The sequence below is a fragment of the Dasypus novemcinctus genome, chromosome 2, assembly GCF_030445035.2.
Source record: "Dasypus novemcinctus isolate mDasNov1 chromosome 2, mDasNov1.1.hap2, whole genome shotgun sequence".
In the NCBI taxonomy this organism is placed as follows: Eukaryota; Metazoa; Chordata; class Mammalia; order Cingulata; family Dasypodidae; genus Dasypus; species Dasypus novemcinctus.
In genome coordinates, this window is record NC_080674.1 from 190,209,805 (window position 1) to 190,229,295 (window position 19,491).

The 19,491-nt window shown below is 49.3% G+C and overlaps 1 protein-coding gene across 3 annotated transcripts in view; it reads left to right on the forward strand.

The window, feature by feature from the left end:
- The window catches only part of RASGEF1C (RasGEF domain family member 1C), a 103,442-nt gene extending 101,550 nt beyond the window's left edge, over positions 1 to 1,892 (forward strand). For all 3 annotated transcript variants that reach the window (XM_004478135.5, XM_004478136.5, XM_058283246.2), the window contains exons 14-15: positions 663 to 735; positions 1,206 to 1,892. In XM_004478135.5, coding sequence (XP_004478192.1) covers positions 663 to 735; positions 1,206 to 1,230 — 98 coding nt within the window. In that variant the 3' untranslated portion in view covers positions 1,231 to 1,892. The remainder of the gene's footprint in view (positions 1 to 662; positions 736 to 1,205) is intronic.
- Positions 1,893 to 19,491: the final 17,599 nt, after the last annotated feature.

The window sequence follows — 19,491 nt, forward strand, 5'->3', positions numbered from 1 at the left end:
ATAGCTAAAACAACCTTTAAAAAGAATAAAGTGAGGGGAATTACTCTACCCAGTATTAAGCTACAGTAGTCAAGACAGTGTGATATCGGCAGAAGAGAGCACCCAGAAATAGGCTGACACAAATATGCCCATGTGGTTTTTGACAAGTATGCACAAGCAGGAGGCAAGTTGGTATGTTCTGTAAACCCACAACTTCTATAAGAAAAAAAAACAAAAACCTTTTGCTCTGTGAAAGTCCCTGTTAAGAAGTTTAAAAGACAAATTACTGACTGGGAGAAAATATTTGCAAACCATATCTCCAACAAAGGAATAGTATCTAGATCATATAAAGAGCTTTCAAAATTCAACAATTAAAAAAAAAAAGCAAACATAATAAACCCATAAAGGGCACCATAAAGGATTCTGGTGGTAATAAAAATAGTCCATACCTTGAGTGTGCCGATATCCTGGTTGTAATATTGGAACGTAATTTTACAAGTGGTTACCATTGAGGGAAACTGGGTAAAATATACACAGAATCTTTCTTACAACCACATGCATGTCTACAATGTTCTCCAAATAAAAAGTTTAATTTAAAAAAAATGAGTGGGTCAGACTCTCAGCTTAGAATGGGTTATCATCATCAACCATAACTGCACAATTTCACTTCATTTTCTGTCTAGGTCTTTATCTGGCTTCTTATGAAAGTGAGAGCCCAGAAAACCAAACAGAAAAAGAGAGATGGAAATCTCTAAGGTGAGTCTGTTCATCTGGCCAGGGCTGGGAGGTGGGGAGAGAAAGTTAGGGGGTGCACAGGACCCAGGGGCCTCAAAGATACCTGGGTCCTCAGCCCCTGGGGATCAGCCTAGCTGATAGGGGACAGGAGCAGGTCACTATCATGGGTGGGGGTGCAGAACTCAAGGGCTGGGGTGGAGAGAGGAGGTGGAGAGAGGCAGCTGGTGGCTGCCTCTGTGGGTGGTGAAGGTGTGTGTCCTGAGTCCAGGACACACAGCCAAGCACAGGTGGGATATGATTCACAGCTGTGGGCTCTGAGGACTCAGCCAATGGGATCTACAGAGTTGCAAATGCCCACTGGGGTGGGAGGCTGCCTCCTCTAAGGGAGATGCTGGATGAGCTGCAATGCATGACCAGATGCTGGAGCAAAGTCTGACAGCAGGGGCAGGAGCAGCGGCTCTCACCTCTCTCCCACATATTTAAATCCACAGAACTTCTATTTTGGGGAAGACATGAGAAGCACTGAGCTGCACTAGGAGGAAGAGATGAAGTCAACAGAAGCCTCTGCAGCCCTGCCTCAGACAGCCCCGGGGCGGGGTGACGAGGCATTGGCAGAGCCTCACTTCTTTGCAAGCATGATCCCGTGGCCTGGTGCCCTGCCACAGTAGCCATGGGGACACAGGAGACCTTTTGTGCAACCTCAACCCTGGCAGGGCCCTGGGCCCGCCCCTCCAGACGTACAGGGTGGTACGGGCCTTGGGAGCACCCTGCCTTCCAGATCATGGAGGTCATCTTGCTGGTCAGTCTGTCTGTCCTTGGCAAGGACATGGCACTGCCCACCAGAGGGTCAGATGACTGCTATCTTGCCATCTCACTCACCGATGTGTGCCATGGAGGTTGCACCCAGGATCCTGCTTGGGAGCCCCGCATCTCCAGCAGAAATTAAGGTGGGACATGAGACCTGCCTGCTTTCCTCTCCCAATGGACTTCTTATGTGGCAGTGAGCACCCTGTCTGGATCCTGCTAGTACAGGGGATGACTTTCTGGTGACGGATGTGAAACAGGTCGGCAGGGTAAATCTGACTCACGGGGTGGACAACATGTGCATTACAATCCTACCAACGAGCTCCCTTGTAAACCTTAGAGTTGTTATAAACATGCATTCGTACATCCTTGTATATCCATGCCCACCCACGTGTCTGTCCCGCAGGCTTGAGATAAGCTTGCTTCTGTTAGGATGGAGGGCGGTTTCCCAGCTCAGGTCTGGGAATGTTGTAGCCTGGTGTCAGAAGTGGGACATGGCAGCCATCTTCATTCCAGTGAACCCACGTGCTGGCAGTGCCTGGTGCATCGTTCTCAATAAACCTCTAGTGGATGGGTAATGACAGCTACGTATAGCCGGACACTTGGGCACCCTTGGCCCCCCAAGAGGCACCTCCAGTGGGCCCCCACTCCAGTATCTGTGCCAGGAAGCAAGTGGGCTGTGGAGCAGCTGAGATGCCTCCTGGCATGTGAGGGCACCTAACTCTCCCTGGTCAGGCCTGCCCCTTCTGAAGAGTGGAGAGCCCACTGGGGGTGTACTAGCCCTCAGGTTCGAGCCCTGCTCAGTACCTCCTTTGCCTGTCCTGGCAGCATGGCCTATGGTCCCATTAGGAATACAGGCAGAGGCAGAGCAAGCAGGTCCCTGGGTCCTCTCCTGACTTAGGGCGTTCTACTTGAGTGAACCCAGGACCTCAGCGGCAGCAGCCCAGCTGATGGTGGGAGAGCGCATGTGAAGGTTGAAAGGAGTCTGCCCTATGCTCTTTCCCTCTCAGAGGCCCCCGAGGGAGCAGGTGTGTGGGAACTGGTGGCAGAACTGGAACTAGGCTTCAGCTGTGTCCAACCCTCTCCTCCCCTCGTCACACCACATCCAGCTCTTGGCAGGGGCCCAGGTAGAACCCAAGGTGTCTTGGCGGTCCCAGGAGCTGGCCAGAAGCACCTCATCCATTCCCCCATCCCCACCCACACTCTCCCCTCTCCCTGGCATTCATTCTGGGAACTTTAGAAAGGACCCTCTGCAGACATGAACAGAGACCATCCCTGACCCTTGACCACACTGAGCATGGGCAGGGGCAGGTGGCACAGAGGAGTTATGCCAAGCTTCCTGATGTCCGGGAAGTCTGTGGAGGTCTCCAGGCCCGATGCCCATGAAGGAGAGGATTCCTGGCTACCCGACTGCTCAAGGCCACGCTGTTCACCAGGCTCCATCTCCTCCGGGCAGGGGTGCGGGAGGAAAACCCAGAAAGCTGACTTAGGGGGCGACAGGTGTAAGGCCTGGGGAAAGCCGAGGCACAGTGCCCTGGGCCTCGCGAGGCGGAGCCACCCCTCCCCTGGCCAAGGATCCTAGCCCTCTTTCAAGTGCCAGGCCCCAAACCCCTCCTGCAGCCACGCCCCGGCCTCCCAGGCCCTGCCGCAGCGTTTACCTCCCGCCAGGATGGCAGCCGCCTCCTCTCGGGCTGTCGGGGACGGGAGGAAGGAGGGCGGCAGAAAGCAGTGCAGGGCCCGCAGCTGAAACACCAGCTATAATAAACAAAGGGTGGGGCCCCTATGCCGGAAACGGCTTCCGCGGCTGTGTGCATGCTGCTCCCCACCCCGTCAGGACGGGCAGAGCTGCGGCCCTGTGCAAGGAAGGGATTCCCGGCCCGCGCGCCTCCTCCCCGCCCGCGCCCTCCAGTTTGCGGCCCCTCTGGTGGCCCGGCCCAGAAGGGGTGCTGGGCGGAGGAGCCCAGGGCAGAGAGAAGACGGCGACCCGCAGCCAGCCCGCTGTCAACGTGGGCCCGGGGTCTCCGGCTGAGCAGGGCGGCTTAAGCCCCCTCACCGGCCCTCTGAGGCGCTGCTGGCTGTCAAGCCCCCTCCTGGGCCAGGAGAAGCGCCGTCCTCCTACAGGTGGGGCTGCGCGTTCTGCATCTTCTCCAGGGACAGCCTCAGCGGCCCAGAGAGGAACCGGGTGGCCGGCCTCCTGGCCCCTCCAGCAAAGGCCCGTTGTTCCTTCCCGCCTGCCGACCTGCGCTCGCAGGCGCTACCGGAAGCTCCTGTCAGATGGTTGACGGGGCTCCGCGGGGCGTGCACGTGGGCGGGGCGTGCGGGGCCTGGGCGGGGCGTGCAGGCCTGGGCGGGGCGTGCACGTGGGCGGGCCTGGGCAGGGGCGTGGGCGGGACGTGCAGGCCTGGGCGGGGCGTGCACGTGGGCGGGCCTGGGCAGGGGCGTGGGCGGGACGTGCAGGCCTGGGCGGGGCGTGCACGTGGGCGGGGCGTGCACGTGGGCGGGGCGTGCGGGCCTGGGCGGGGCGTGCACGTGGGCGGGCCTGGGCAGGGGCGTGGGCGGGACGTGCAGGCCTGGGCGGGGCGTGCACGTGGGCGGGGCGTGCGGGCCTGGGCGGGGCGTGCAGGCCTGGGCGGGGCGTGCACGTGGGCGGGCCTGGGCAGGGGCGTGGGCGGGACGTGCAGGCCTGGGCGGGGCGTGCACGTGGGCGGGGCGTGCACGTGGGCGGGGCGTGCGGGCCTGGGCGGGGCATCAGCGGTTCTGGTGATGCCGGAGAGCGATGCCCGCGGGGCCCATCCCGGTGCCGGGTGAGACGGACTGCAGACAAGCTGGCGTGGAGTTTTCAGCTCCAGGCCCCGGCCATGGCATAGGCCCTGAAGCCCAGGTAGGGGCCCGGCTGTCTCATCACCGAGCGCTTTTTCTCTGACCCCTCCAGGAGGGGACTGGAAGGTTCTCCACTGACTGAGGTTTGGCCTCGGAGGTCCCTGGACCTGGCTGGGGTTCAGAGGTAGTTTATTCTCACATGGGGTGCTTCCTCAGGTCCTCTGAAGTCTGGCTTCCCCCTCCCACAGTTCCTGGGAGAACCCCACCCTAGGAAGGTCATCTCTGATGTGTCCACTGACTCTCGGGACCAGAGCCTATTTGGGACCCCTGCAGAGAACTGTTCACCCCACTTGGCAGCCCTCCTGGGTGGCCACGGAATGACCCAGGGCAGGTTTCACACACCCAGCCAAAGCTGTCCCGGGGAAGTACCACAGACACCACAGACAGCTCGGGGACGGTCAGGTGGCCGCCAGCATGGCCCCTTTTCTCTCAGATCGCTCAGACAGACACCAGACCTCAGTCTCTTGCATCACTCACCCCCTCACACACACACACTGCAGGACTCATACGAGGTTCTCAGGGAGGGGCTTTGGAGAGGCTTCCCAGCCCAAGCCACTCTCCAAGCAACGCCCTACCCAACTTCTAGGTCCTGATCCAGTGACACACCCCATCATGGGTCCAGGGGACTAGGGGCTGGGTCACTGGTCCCAGCCAGGCACCTCAGTAGGGAGGTACCTCAGCCGGAACCTACGTTTAATACTCTGAAATACAAATGTGAGCGCCAAACCCCATGCCAAGCCCTATACTCCATGAGGTAGGTGCTGTCACTGTCCCCTTGGCAAGTGACGAAATGGAGGCTTGGAAGGCCAGGGGCCTGGATCTCCCAAGGTTCACCAGTCCCCAGTGCTCTGCTCCTAAGGATTACACTGGGCGGTGGGAAGTCAATGGGCGGAGCTTTGACTGACCGCCTGGTATACCCACAGCCTCAGCACAACAGCACTCCTCTCTCCTTTCTCCTACCCATCCTCTTTAGGGGGTCATTGAGCCCCCTGGTCACCCCTGGTGTTTCAGGAGTATCCTGTGGTCTCATATGTGCTCAAGACTTTGCCTTCTGCTCGCCCAGCCTACCCTACTGAGGAGCACTCAGTGCCATGCCCAGAGGCCTATGCCCCCTGCCTTCTGGTCTGCAACCCTCCATGAGTCCTGCTGAACAACCCTCCATGAGTCCTGCTTGTCACATCCCCAGCAGCAGAGAAAAGCAGGCTTCACTCCCCCTCTTGGCACTCTTTGTCACCAGACATCCAGGCTCTGGGGCTCATGGCCCGCCGTACAATGTCTTCAGTGAAAACAGCTCTGTCTACTTCTACTCCCTACAATTCAGGGGAGACCTATCCTGGGGCCCAGGGCTGAGAACCAGACCCAGTGAGATCTTATGATGGCATGGAGAAGGTGCCTCTTAGCCACACCTGGCTGAGCAGTGGCCTTATATTGTATTCCTTTGGCACCCCCACCCTGGGCTTCCAGGCAGGACCAGCAAGGTGGGAAGGTTATCTGGGAATGAATGGAAGTCAAGGAATAAGCTAGAACCCCCAGTACTGGCCACGAGACCTTCACCAGGTGGGCAAGTTAGGAGAACAGTTCCACAGAGAAAGGGTGAGAGGAAGTCCATGTGTCAGGGCAGAAAGCCAGACCGTGAAAGAACTAACCCTACCATGCAGACCAAGGAGCTGGAACTTCACCCCACGGGCTCTGGGGAACCACTGAAGAGTTTCAAGGGGAGTGGGGGGAGTGGGGAGGAACATGATAAGTTTTAGAATACTCTTCGACCCAATAGTTTTACTTTAGTAATAAATCCTAAGGAAAGAAGCTGAGCTTTGACACAGCATTTGCACAGTGGAGAAGTAACTAATGGTGTGTGTTATTCACGTCCCTGCGCTGGCATGTGGATTTCGCTTCTCAGCCCAGCCCAGCAGCCTGGAGAGCCCAGGCAAGGCCCCCCCTGCTGAGGAGCCACTTCAGAACTTCTTCTGTATTAGTTTCCTAGGGCTGCCATAACAAAGGGCCACAAATTTGGTGGCTTTAAAGCCACAGAAACTTATTCTCTCGCAGTTCTTGAACCTGGAAAACTGAAATCCGGCCGACAGCAGGGCCGTGTTCTCCCTGAAGGCTCTCGAGAAGGATCCCTCCTTGCCTCTTCCTAGCTGCGCGTGGAGGCCGGCGTCCTTGGCGCCCCTTGGCTTGTGGAACCACTCCAATCATATGGTGTTCTCCCAGTGTATCTGTGTCTCTGAGTCTTTCCTCTTCTTTTAAAGACACCAGTCATATTGGACCAAGGGACCACCCTAATCCAGTGTGACCTCATCTTCACCAATTACACCTGCAAAGACTTTATTTCCAAATAAGGTCTCATTCTGAGGTGCTGGGGGAACATGAATTTGGAAGAGGGGGACATTATTCATGCCAGGACACCTTCTTTGAGTCTAAATAAGATTTGAGGGCGATCTTCTGGTCTCCCTTGCATGCCTGATAGGCTGAGAGTGAGGGTGCGACAGGCAATAACAAGATCGATGTCACCTATAAACACTGAAATCCATACAATGAATTTATCTACTTCTATTTTGTTTTGTTTTGTTTTGTTTGACAATTATACCCTTTTTAATTTAAATAATGATTTGCCCTTTTGTATTAAAAATAATAATAAAACAGCAATCGAGCGTGGTTTTGGTTTAGCTGAAGATCTCTTAACTCTAAAATGTGCCCCCTCTGTGTCTGGGTCCTGTCTTTGTAGTTAATCATTCAGTCTCACACACCAAAGCATTCAGCCGAGAGACCTGCTAGGAGGATTCTGAAGTGATGCAGATGAGAGAAGGTGACTAGAGTGTAGCAATGAGGTGGTAAGAGGTGGTCAGATTTGGGATCTATTTTGAAGGTAAAGCCAACAGGACTTGCTGATGGGAAGTAATTCAAATGTGAGAGAAAGGGAGAAGTCAAACGTGATTCTGAGGGTGGCAGTTTGAAATTATTTTATGAATCCCCAAAAGAGAAATATTATAGTTTAAATTAATCCATTCCTGTGGGTTTGAGACCCATTTGACTGGGATTACATCAGTGGGGCATGATTCACGTTGTCTCCACTCTCTTGCTGGATCTGAAATAAAGGGAGATACAAAGACTAAGACAGAGAAAACTGTTGATTCTGCAATGTGAGAAAGAAGATTATTTATGCACAAAGCCCCAAGAGGCTGGGCCCTGGGGTGGCTCAAGGGGAGACCAGCCCTGCTATGTGCCTGATAGCTTACAGCTGAACTTGGAAGAGTACAGAACAGCCGAGACTGTTATAGGAGGCCCAGAAAGAGACAAGCCCTATGCCTGGTTGCTCACAGCTGACCTCCAAGAGACAGTAGATTCTGGAGGGGAAGGCAGGGACCTCCACAGAGATCGGCTGCCATCTTGCTTCACCATGTGGTGACAACTCCAGGATCAACAGTAGCTGACTTTGGTGAGAAAGCACCTCTTATGGTGCCGTGAGTTGGACTTTTCACAGCAATGGAATTGGGAGCTCTTGTCCCAAATAAATACCCTTTATAAAGGCCAACACATTGGCAGCCCTTTCGCAAACTAAAACACATGGTTTTTGGCCTCAGCAAATGGAAGAATGGAATTACCATTTACTGAAATGTGGAAGGACTGGGAAAAAAGCATGATTGGAGAGGAAAATCAGGAATTTGATCTGGAGCATGTTCAGCTTGAGATGTCCATTAGACAGCCAAGTGAAGATGTTGAGTACAGACTGGAATAATGGGAAAATGGGGCCAGAGGGGGCAAAGGGTCCTGGCTGTATAAATGTAGATGACATCAATGGGCAAGCTGCACCAAGAGACAGGAGTCTGGATGAATCATCCATAGAGTGTGTAAGAAGACACTTGAGCCCTGGGACACTCAAGTGTTTAGAAGTGGAGGAAATAAGGAGGATCCACTAAAAGACACTGAAAAGAAGTTTCTAAAAGTTAAGAGCAAAACCAAGAAAGACTAGTGCCCTGGAAACTGATAGAGATTCAAGGAGGGGGAGATCAGGTGAGTCAAATTCTCCTAAGAAGAACTGACCCTTGGATTTGGCAACATAAACATAAATGGTGACCCAAAAGGAGGAGTTTCAGTGAGGTTGGGGGTGCAAGCATGAAGGTGTAGATTATTCAAAAGAAATGGAAAGATCAACTATCTAATATGCCAGACACACAGGGATACCAGAGGAGGAAATCCCCTGCCTAAGGACAGGATGGGAAGAGAGTGACAGGTCTCCTCCTAGCATCGGATGCAGCCCTCTCAAAGAATCAGAATTGTGATGTAATGAGTTCCACCAACAAGCATAACGTATGAAAAAAAAATTTTTTTTTTACTTGTAATACCTGAAAATTGTCCTAAGAACATACAACAAATGAAGAAACATTTTTTCAAGAAAAGTCCGTGAGAACAAGAGTCTGTGGCATTTGAACTGAAACCTGCTCTCTGCTTCCTCCCTCCAATCAATGTGACAGAAACTCCACTCCAGCTGGGTCAGCCAAGAACCCGAGGCTCCCTCTCCCATAAGCTCCCAGTCAAGAGCTATGGTATCTTCCCAGGAGCAAGCGGCTGCCGGCATTTCTCATCCCCTCCGACCCTAGCTACACATTGCAGAGGCTAATTCTGGATGAGCACAGCTGAGAGGTCAGGAGCTCCCTTTCTCCACCCAGCACCCATTTGTAGAGTGGGGACTCTACTGCAGGTGTATCAGCCTGAGCATAATGGAGCCCTGATTGCCCTCACCCCAGCCCACTTGTAGGGTGGAGATTCCCTGAGAGGCAAGCCCAGAAGACCAGAGGGTCTGGACACTAGAGGCAAGCCACATAGCCTCAGGATATCCACACCCCCCAAGCAGGCCCTATCTGTGAATATATGAAAATCTATTTCCCCAATATAACATAGTTATACTCATTTATAAATCCACTAATCATGGTTCTTCTACTCCTTTTATCTGAGCCAATAATTTTCAATTTACCTGTTGAGTATATCTCTCAGAGACTCAAAGTCTTCCGTTGTTCCTATGCCAGTTGAGCCCTGAAAACCCAGCAGACAGGCTGCCAACTCCTATCCTCCAGGTTTTCAGGCTTGCCCTAGACAACTTACAAAACGATGATGATGGACCAGTTCCACCCCAAAAACAAGGAGTATCTTCAATTGCAAGCAAAATCATTCCATTCCTCTGCCCCCTAATGTCTATATCCCTTCTCAGTCTGAAGCAGTCAGAACAGACGTTGTCCTAAATCCCCCAAGATTTAGGAATGAATAAAAATGGGGATGAGTGGGAAACGGACTTTGGCCCAGTGGTTAGGGCGTCCGTCTACCATATGGGAGGTCCACGGTTCAAACCCCTGGGCCTCCTTGACCCATGTGGAGCTGGCCATGCGCAGCGCTCATGCGCGCAAGGAGTGCCTTGCCATGCAAGGGTGTCCCCCGCGTGGGGGAGCCCCACGCGCAAGGAGTGCGCCCGTGAGGAAAGCCGCCCAGCGTGAAAAGAAAGAGCAGCCTGCCCAGGAATGGCACCGCCCACACTTCCCGTGCCGCTGACGACAACAGAAGCGGACAAAGAAACAAGACGCAGCAAATAGACACCAAGGACAGACGACCAGGGGAGGGGGGGAAATTAAATAAATAAATAAATCTTTAAAAAAAAAAAAATGGGGATGAGGGGTGGAGGAGGGAGTGTAACCAATGACTAAAGCAGATTTACTGTTATTGTATTTATTATCTTGTGTTAACTCTGAGTATCTTGTAACATTGATATAAAATTAAAATTTTTTTAATTAAAAAAGAAGAAGCCAATAGGTGCATGTCCCCATCCAATGCCCTGCTCATAAAGCAAAGGTGTCACTGAGAAAGTGGGCCACTGTCCCACCACCCAGTATGGAGCGATGGCTCAGAGATTTCTCCCAGGGAAACAGGTAAGCCTTAAGAACAGGAAGCTCCCAAGCTCTCCCAAAGGGAACTTACTTTATTGGAAACAGAGTTTAGGGGAGTTCAAACCTAAGGGTGCTCTCAAAACCAATAGCAATTTTAGTGGTGAGCATTTAAGAGGAGGTTGATAGCTTCATGCGAGCAACAAACTAAATCATAAGCCAGCTAATTTACTAGAGAGAACCTAGGAAAGAGACAACCAAGAATAGCCTTCACGAAGTCAGAAGAAACTTCAAAAAACTAGCAAGGAAAACTACCCCTACAAAGGTAATGGGCCCAAGATTCCTTTTGGTAAGATGTGTCCCAGGTGATGTTGACACAGGCAGTCCTTGGTTCTCACATTCAGAAAACAGCAGTCCTGGCTTTGCAGAGCAGCGTTGAAACCACTGGCCATGCAGAATTCGCAAGCTAGTGGGCCCAGATCCCAGCCCAGACGCCTTTTAGCCTGGTCTGTGTGGGACCTGCAATTTACTTAATTGCCAGCAAACATTTAGAATTGGGAGATTATACATTAAAATCTGGCTTCTCTTGGAAAACCACACCTTCTGCCAGTTCTGGACCGCGTCTCCTCACGACAGTTCCCGAGAGGCTTCCTCACCCATTTCTGTGGGTTTGGGACCCTAAGGCATACCCAAAGAAGGCATCCCCATGTTTTTGAATAACGTTATTCAGAGCCCTCTCTGATCTGATCTGGGTCTCGTTTTCCATCTTCTTAAAAATTAAACTGCTCTCTCTTTTTTTTTTTTTATCATGCAAAAGAGAATAGTCTCTAGCCTCTTGGATGTGCACGCTGGTTTTGAACAGACCTTCTTTATGGTTGGGTTCTGAGCATTGGAGTCAGGATTTCATGGCTGGCAAAGCTGGACGGAGTAAACTAGGTCAGCTTCAAGGCCAAAACACATGTCCCCTCTGCCCACTGGAATTGAACTGGCCCACGCATTCTGGAGGAACAGCTGGTCCGTCAAGGCCATGCCCACTCCCAGAGGGCTACTGAGCCAAGAGAGCACAGCCTGGGCCCTGAGGGTTTGGGAGGAGGGCAGAAGGCTTCCAGCCATCCTCTAGAAGGACAAAAGACTGTGTCATGGGTCCAGGCCAGAGTGTGGGATCAAGGACTAACCTGAATTTCTGTCTAACCATCCTCTTCTTGTTGAACAGGGGCACTGGCCTCTTCCACTGCAGTCGGCAGCTGCTTGTGGAAGTTTGTCCCGTACCAGATAGTGACAGCACGAAAACAGCTGAGAGCATTGAGGAGTGGCCTCTAACCCTAGCTAGGGAGATAGACACAGGTGGCAAGATGAATTAAATCTTACATATATGACAATATTTGTTACAAGGAATTGGTTCACGTCACCATGGGTGCTGGAGAGTGCAGTCCCCGTGGGGTATGCCACAAGCTAGAAACTCCAGTGTTGCTGTCGTTGGTCCAAATTTCCCAGGGAAATTGGCTGGAAATTCTGGCAAGAGGCAAGATTGAATTTGAGGCAGAAATTCTTCATCTGACTTCTGAAACCCTCAGTTCTAGCTTTAAAGACCTGCAACTGATTGAATGAGGAAATTACCCATTTTGCTGAAGGCAATCCCCTTTGCTGATTGTAGAGGAAATCAAATAATTGAAGATGCAAATCCATCTTTAAAAAAAGCTCAGAGTGGGAAGCAGACTTGGCCCACTGGTTAGGGCGTCCGTCTACCACATGGGAGGTCCCTGGTTCAAACCCCGGGCCTCCTTGACCCATGTGGAGCTGGCCCATGCGCAGTGCTGATGCATTCAAGGAGTGCCCTGCCACGCAGGGGTGTACCCCGCGTAGGGGAGCCCCATGCGCAAGGAGTGCCCTGCCACACAGGGGTGTCCCCCACGTAGGGGAGCCCCATGCGCAAGGAGTGCGCCCCATAAGGAGAGCCGCCCAGCACAAAAGAAAGTGCAGCCTGCCCAGGAATGGCACCGCTCACACGGAGAGATGACACAACAAGATGACGCAACAAAAAGAAACATGGATTCCCGTGCTGCTGACAACAACAGAAGGAGACAAAGAAGACACAGCAAAAAGACACAGAGAACAGACAACTGGAGGGGGTGGGGGTGGGGGTGGAAGGGGAGAGAAATAAATAAATAAATAAATAAATACATAAATACATAAATAAATAAATAAAAGACCTCACAGTAACAAGCAGGCTACTGCTTGATCACAGACTTGGATACCTAGCCAAGTTGACACATGAAATTAACCATCACATGGGGATACTCAGGAAGAGGCATTTTCAGTTATTATGAGGACCCTGTACAGAGAAAGAAGTCAGCTCAGAATGAGGCAAATGCACCATAAGCATAACATTGCCTGGACTGTGTCGGCTGAATAATGGACCCCAAAGTTGTTCACATCCTTCCAGGAACCTGTTACTTTCACCTTACATGGCGAAAGGAACTTTGCAGATACGGATTAAGGATTTTGAGATGAGGAAATAATTCTGGATCATCTAGGTATGTCCTAAATGTAGTCACAAGTATCCTTATAAAAGGGAGGTAGAGGGAGATTTGACTGAAGGAGGAGGGATGGTGGAAGCAGAGATTGGAGTGGTACACTTTGAAAACAGAGAAAGGGGCTACAAGCCAAGGAATGCAGGAGCCCACTGGAATCTGGAAAAAGCAAGGAAGTGGATTCTTCCCTCAGAGCCTCCAGAGGGAAGCAGCCCTGCTAATACTTTAACTTCAGCTCATTGAAACTGATTTAGGAACTCTGGCCTCCAGAACTGTAAGAGAATGAATTTCTGTTGTTTTAAGCCACCAAGTTTGAGGACATTTATTACAGCAGCCTTGAGGAATTAATTCAGTGACTCTCTCACAAGCACTGAGGTCAAGTCACAGAAGAAGGAAGAACACATAAACAGCAGCCTGAATGGTTTTCAGAAAAAATGACAAATGGTCGTGGGATTAAGTGTTTGACTCTAGGGACTCTGAGCTAAAAATGAATCAAAAACAAAAAATTGCTAAAGTTTGTTGACTTGTCCCTTGGCCAGGGCCCAGTTATGTTTCCTAGGAAGGTTTCTCCCTGGAGAAGCATTAAATTTCCCTCTGAATCACCCTTCTCTTTCAAGTATTAGAAGTATTTCCTGGTCATAGAAGGCTGGGAACTCCAAAGACATTATTTCATTTTTAGTGAGATTTTGGATCCTTTCAGTCCAAGCTGATATTCCTTTTCAAATGTTGTAGGCTTCCTGTGTACCAAAGTATAAGCCACTTCATTGGATTAAAAAAACACACCCACATTTTTTTCTGAGATAAGTCCTTTTCTTCCTTGGGCTGAGAATCAGGTACTGTGAAACAAAGCTGTGAAACAAGGTCTTTAAGAGTATGAGGGGGAAGCAGATTTGGCCCAAGGGGTAGGGCATCCACCGACCACATGGGAGGTCCAAGGTTCAAACCCAGGACCTCCTGACCTGTGTGGAGCTGGCCCACACGTGGTGGTGATGTGTGTAAGGAGTGCTGTGCCACGCAGGGGTGTCCCCCACGTAGGGAAGCCCCACGCACAAGGAGTGCTCCCCGTAAGGAGAGCCGCCCAGCGTGAAAAAAGTGCAGCTAACCCAGGAATGGCGCTGCACACATGGAGATCTGACGCAGCAAGATGACGCAACAAAAAGAGACATGGATTCCGGGTGTCGCTGACAAGAATACAAAGTGAACACAGAAGAACACACAGAGAATGGGCACAGAGAGCAGAAAACTGGTGTGGGGTAGGCGGGGGTGGGGGGAAGGGGAGAGATAAATTTTTTAAAAAGAATAAAAATAAATCTTAAAAAAAAAAATATGAGGTACATCAGATTCCTAGAGACCCACTGAGCTTGCAGAAAGGGTCTAAGCAACTCATCTTAAGATTCTTTGCACCCTTATGAGGCACACCCATAAATTTTCCATAGTCTTTCTGATCTTTTCCGAGTAGTCATTTCTTATTTGGGGAATCTTTGGCTTATAGAGACTAGGGATGAAAAAGTTTTATTTTTTAAATCTGGAAAACCCTGACTCTTTAATATTTTACCTAAAGTCTACTTGAAAATTGTACTGTAACTTCTTAATGTCATCTCTCATTTCTCATATTTTATCAGAGGCAAACAGAAAAAAAGGCAGTTGGTCCTTTCTCCATTGTGTCCAGAACTCTCCCCAACCAGATTCATACATGGATTAAGTCCATTTTCTATTTTTCACAACACCACAGGTGACAGGGTTGCCAAGCTTTCAGCTGCTACATAATGAGGCTTCCAGTCTCCTTCCTCCAACCTCATGTAGCATTTTTCTATCTGTCCTTCAAGTGCACATCAGCAGTCTCCTCAAGCTTCCTCAGATTCCCACCTGTCAGCCCGGCCCAGAGTTAATGAAATTCCAGGTCCCAACATTTGTTCCAGTTAGCTATAACTGCATAACAAATTAACTCAAACTTAGTAGCTTAAAACAACAATCATTTCATCTCCCAATTTCCTGTGTTGTAAATATAGGCAGGGCTCAGTTGCAGATTTTTCTGCTCCATGTACTCTCAGCGGAGGTGGCTCAGTGGTATCCAGATAATAGATGGGTTGATTGGGGCAGTTCAAGAGAAACTCACTCACCTGCCTGGCATAGTGGTGAAGACGACTAGAAGGATCACTGCATATCCTTGCTGATAATAACAGAACTGCAAATTAAAGTCACATCAACACATATTTCACCCATTATATTGGTGAAAATGCAAATCTATGGCAACACATTCTCTTTTTTTTTTTTTTTTTTTTTAAGATTTATTTTTTACTTATTTAATTCCCCTCCCCTCCCCCGGTTGTCTGTTTTTTGTGTCTTTTTGCTGCGTCTTGTTTCTTTGTCCGCTTCTGTTGTGGTCAGCGGCACGGGAAGTGTGGGCGGCGCCATTCCTGGGCAGGCTGCTCCCTTCTTCGCGCTGGGCGGCTCTCCTTATGGGTGCACTCCTTACGCGTGGGGCTCCCCTACACGTGGCACGGCACTCCTTGCGCGCATCAGCACTGCGCATGGGCCAGCTCCATACGGGTCAAGGAGGCCCCGGGGGCTTGAACCGCGGGCCTCCCATGTGGTAGACGGACGCCCTAACCACTGGGCCAAAGTCCGTTTCCCAACACATTCTCTTATTACCAAATATTTCAAGAAGAATTCACACCAATACTGCTCAAACTCTTCCAAACAAGAGGAGGGAACATTGCCTAACTCATTCAATGAGGCCACTGTCACCCTAATACCAAAGAGAAATAAAGCTATGACAAGAAAATGACAGACCAATATCCCTTATGAACATAGATACAAAAATCCTCAAGGAAATATTAGCGACCAAATTCAACAGCATATTAGAAGAATTATATACCGTGATCAAGTGGGATTTTTCCCAGGTATGCAAGCGTGGTTCAACATAAGAAAATCAATTAATGTAATACACCACATAAACAGAACAAAAGGAAAAAAATCACATGATCATCTCAATTGATGCAGGAAAGATATTCAACAATGCTGAGAAGACTAGCAATAGAAGGAAACTTCCTCAACATGATGGACATTTGTGAAGAACTCACCACCAACATTATACTCAATAGTGAAAGACTGAAAGCTTTTCCTCTTAGATCTGGAAGAAGACAAGGATGCCCAGTCATCAACTATCATTCAACATTGCACTGGAAATTCTAGCCAGAGCCATTAGGCAAGAAAATGAACTAAAAGGCATCCAAATCGGAAAAGAAGTAAAATTTCACCATTTGCAGATGACACAATCCTATATACATTAATAGAAAGTCCTTAGAAATCTACAACAAAGCTACTAGGGCTAATAAATGAATTTAGCAAAGTGGCATAGTACAGGATCAACACGCAAAAATCAGTAGTGTGTTTATACACTAGTAATGAGCACTCTGAAGAGGAAATCAATAAAAAAAATTCCATTTACAATGGCAACTAAAATATATATCTGAATGTGGTTAAAGGGAGAAATGTTAGGTTGTGTATATTTTACTAACATAAAAAAGCAAACAAACAAAAACAACCACAACTGCTAAACAGAATATATAGTTGTGGACTTGAATTATGTCCTTCCCGAAAGGCATATTCAGCCCCAACCCCTAGTCCCGTGGGTGTGGACCACTATAAATAGGATCTCTTGAAGATGTTATTTCAGTTAAGGTGTGGCTTAACTGAATCAGACTGGGCTTTAATTGGGATTCCTGGAGTCCTTTATAAGAATGAAATCCAGAGAGAGAGAGAGAAGCCACAGGGAACGGCTAGAGGCTGGAAGCCAATGGAACCCAGAAGAGAAAGGAGACGATGCCACCATGTACATTGCAATATGATGGAAAAGCAGGGAACCCCAAAGATTTCTGGCTAATCAGAAGATACTGAGCCCAGGGGAAAGCTGGCCTTCTAGCCTCTGACACCTACGCCAATCAATTCCTGTTATTAAACCAGCACCCTGCAGGGTATTTGTTTTAGCATATAGGAAACCAAAACACGATTGTACTTTCTTTTTCTTTGGTTAAAGGAGAGGAGAGGGGATAAGAACATATAAATACTTATTTGTATTTGCATAATAAAATATGGCACATGGAAGTCTACAAAGAAACCAGTAAAAGTACTTGTTTGGTGGGGAGGATTGGTTTGATCTCCTCAGGAGGATTTGTCAAGTATTCTTCTCATAGTCACGCATGCTTCTGTCTGAAATTCCTGATTTCCCTCCTTTCCAGTTGATGGTAGGATTGTATTTCTGCATTCCCTGGAAGGGATTCTATTTCATTACCACTGAAATTGTGAGCAGAAGTGACAAGTGCCATGTTCTCTTCCTCCCGCCACAGAGACCAGCAATGTTCAAGGAGGGGAAGCTCTGTCATCAGCATTCTTTTTCTTTTTCATCCCCCCACCCCCTTGTGCTGTGTGTGTGTGTGCACGCGCTGTGTGTCCATCTCTGTACATTCTTCTGTGTCTGTATTTATTTATTTTATTTCCCCTCCCCCCTTGCAGCTTGCCTGCTGTCCTCTCTCTCTGTCCATTCGCTGTTGGCTCTTCTGGGTTCTCGCTTGTCTCCCTTCTTTTTGTTGCATCACCTTGCTGAGTCGGCTCTCCGCGGCATGTGCGGGCTGGGCGGTGCTCCAAGGTATATGCGGGCCGCGTGACGCTCCACAGCACTCGGGCCAGCCTGCCTTCACAAGGAGGCCCCGGGACGTGAACCCAGGACCCCCCATATGGTAGATGGGAGCCCAGCTGATTGAGCCACAGCCACTTCCCTCGTCGGCATTCTTGAAGAACAGCACGGTACAAACTTCCCTACAATTTGTGATGGTCGTGAAGCATAAGCAAGAAACAGACCTTTGTGATCTGAAAGCCAGTGAGATTTTGGCATTATTTATTACCTTAATAACAACCTATTCCATCCTGACTGATAGAAATGCCTACTCAAAAATTAAAATAACATTTGAATTAAAAAATAAAAACATATGTTTCAGTCTAAGTCCAGTCAGGAGAGCGAAACCACCCAGAAATTTGAACAGGGAACACTTAATATAAAGAATTAACTGAAATGGGATTAGAGCAATGAGGGATTGGCTGGTAAGAAATGGAAAGAACTCTAAGGAACACAGGAGGAGCGGATATAAGGTGCAGCAGATCCAGACATTGTTGTAGAGGGCACGGCTGTGGCTAACTGCATGACGGAGAAGTCACTATGATGCCGTGCTCGCAGATTTGCTAAAAGCCTGCCCACTAGAACGTGCCCTTCGTGGGGGGGTGGAGGGGTCAAGGAAAGCCATTCCTGAGAAGGTCTCTGTAGAGATAGAGACCTTCTGCTATAAAACTACCTGAGGGAGAATGCTGGGGAAAGCTGCTGGGTGCCATGCACTGCAGGCACTGGGTGCTGCTGACAACGTGGGCTGCAGGAGGCTGCCCAGCAACACACAGGAACCGGGAAGAAAATCTCCTTCCTCTACTGACAAGGCTTAGTGTTGTGTTGGATGGGGAATGAAAAATATTTCGGGGGAAACGGACTTTGGCCCAGTGGTTAGGGCGTCCATCTACCACATGGGAGGTCCTCGGTTCAAGCCCCGGGCCTCCTTGACCCGTGTGGAGCTGGCCCATGCGCAGTGCTGATGCGCGCAAGGAGTGCCGTGCCACGCAAGGGTGTCCCCCGCGTGGGGGAGCCCCACGCGCAAGGAGTGCACCCATAAGGAGAGCCGCCCAGCGCGAAGGAGGGAGCAGCCTGCCGAGGAATGGCGCCGCCCACACTTCCCGTGCCGCTGACGACAACAGAAGCGGACAAAGAAACAAGACACAGCAAAAAGACACAGAAAACAGACAACCGGGGGAGGGGGGGAATTAAATAAATAAAAATAAATAAATCTTTAAAAAAAAAAAAAAGAAAAAAAGAAAAATATTTCAAGGTCCCAGATCCATTTTCTCAGATCAGGCATTGAAGGGTGAATTTGGAGTTAGAACTCCATTTTATTATGATTGCATATAGTATTGTTTATTATAATTTGTAAATAATAATGATAATAAACATTTTACCCCTGTGATATTCAGCTTCCGTATGCACCCTTCTAAACAGAGTTGAACTCCTGTACATCAACAAAACAACTAAAAAACACAGCTATCTGTCTTATAAAGTCCTTACTCTACGCCTAATCTCCCCCGAAATAAGATACACAATCTCAACAGCCACCATAGCCATTGTAGCCTTTACTCCTCAGATTCAATGACAGTCCCACTGAATATTGAGTTACCTAAACACTAAATTATAAAACTAATTTGCAACAACTTTTATATAAATTAAAATGGTAAGGAGAGAGAAGAAAATTATTAGAACACCTGCATTTAACAATCTATAACCAACTAATTATATACAAGTGTGGCAGGTACATTAATTGTGGGTGGGGGAGAGAATGATTTCTTCAACAAAGGGTACTGGGAAAACTGGATATCCTGTTGCAAATGAATGAAATTGGATGCCTACTGCACACCATATACAAAAATTAAACAGATCAAGGATCTAAACGTAAGAGCTAAACTTATAAAAGTTCTAGAAGGAAACATGGGGGCTGTGTGTGTGACCTTATAACCTTGGATTTGGTAGTGATTTCTTAGATATGACACCAAAAGCATGAGCAACAGAAGAAAAAATAGATAAAATGACTTCATCAAAA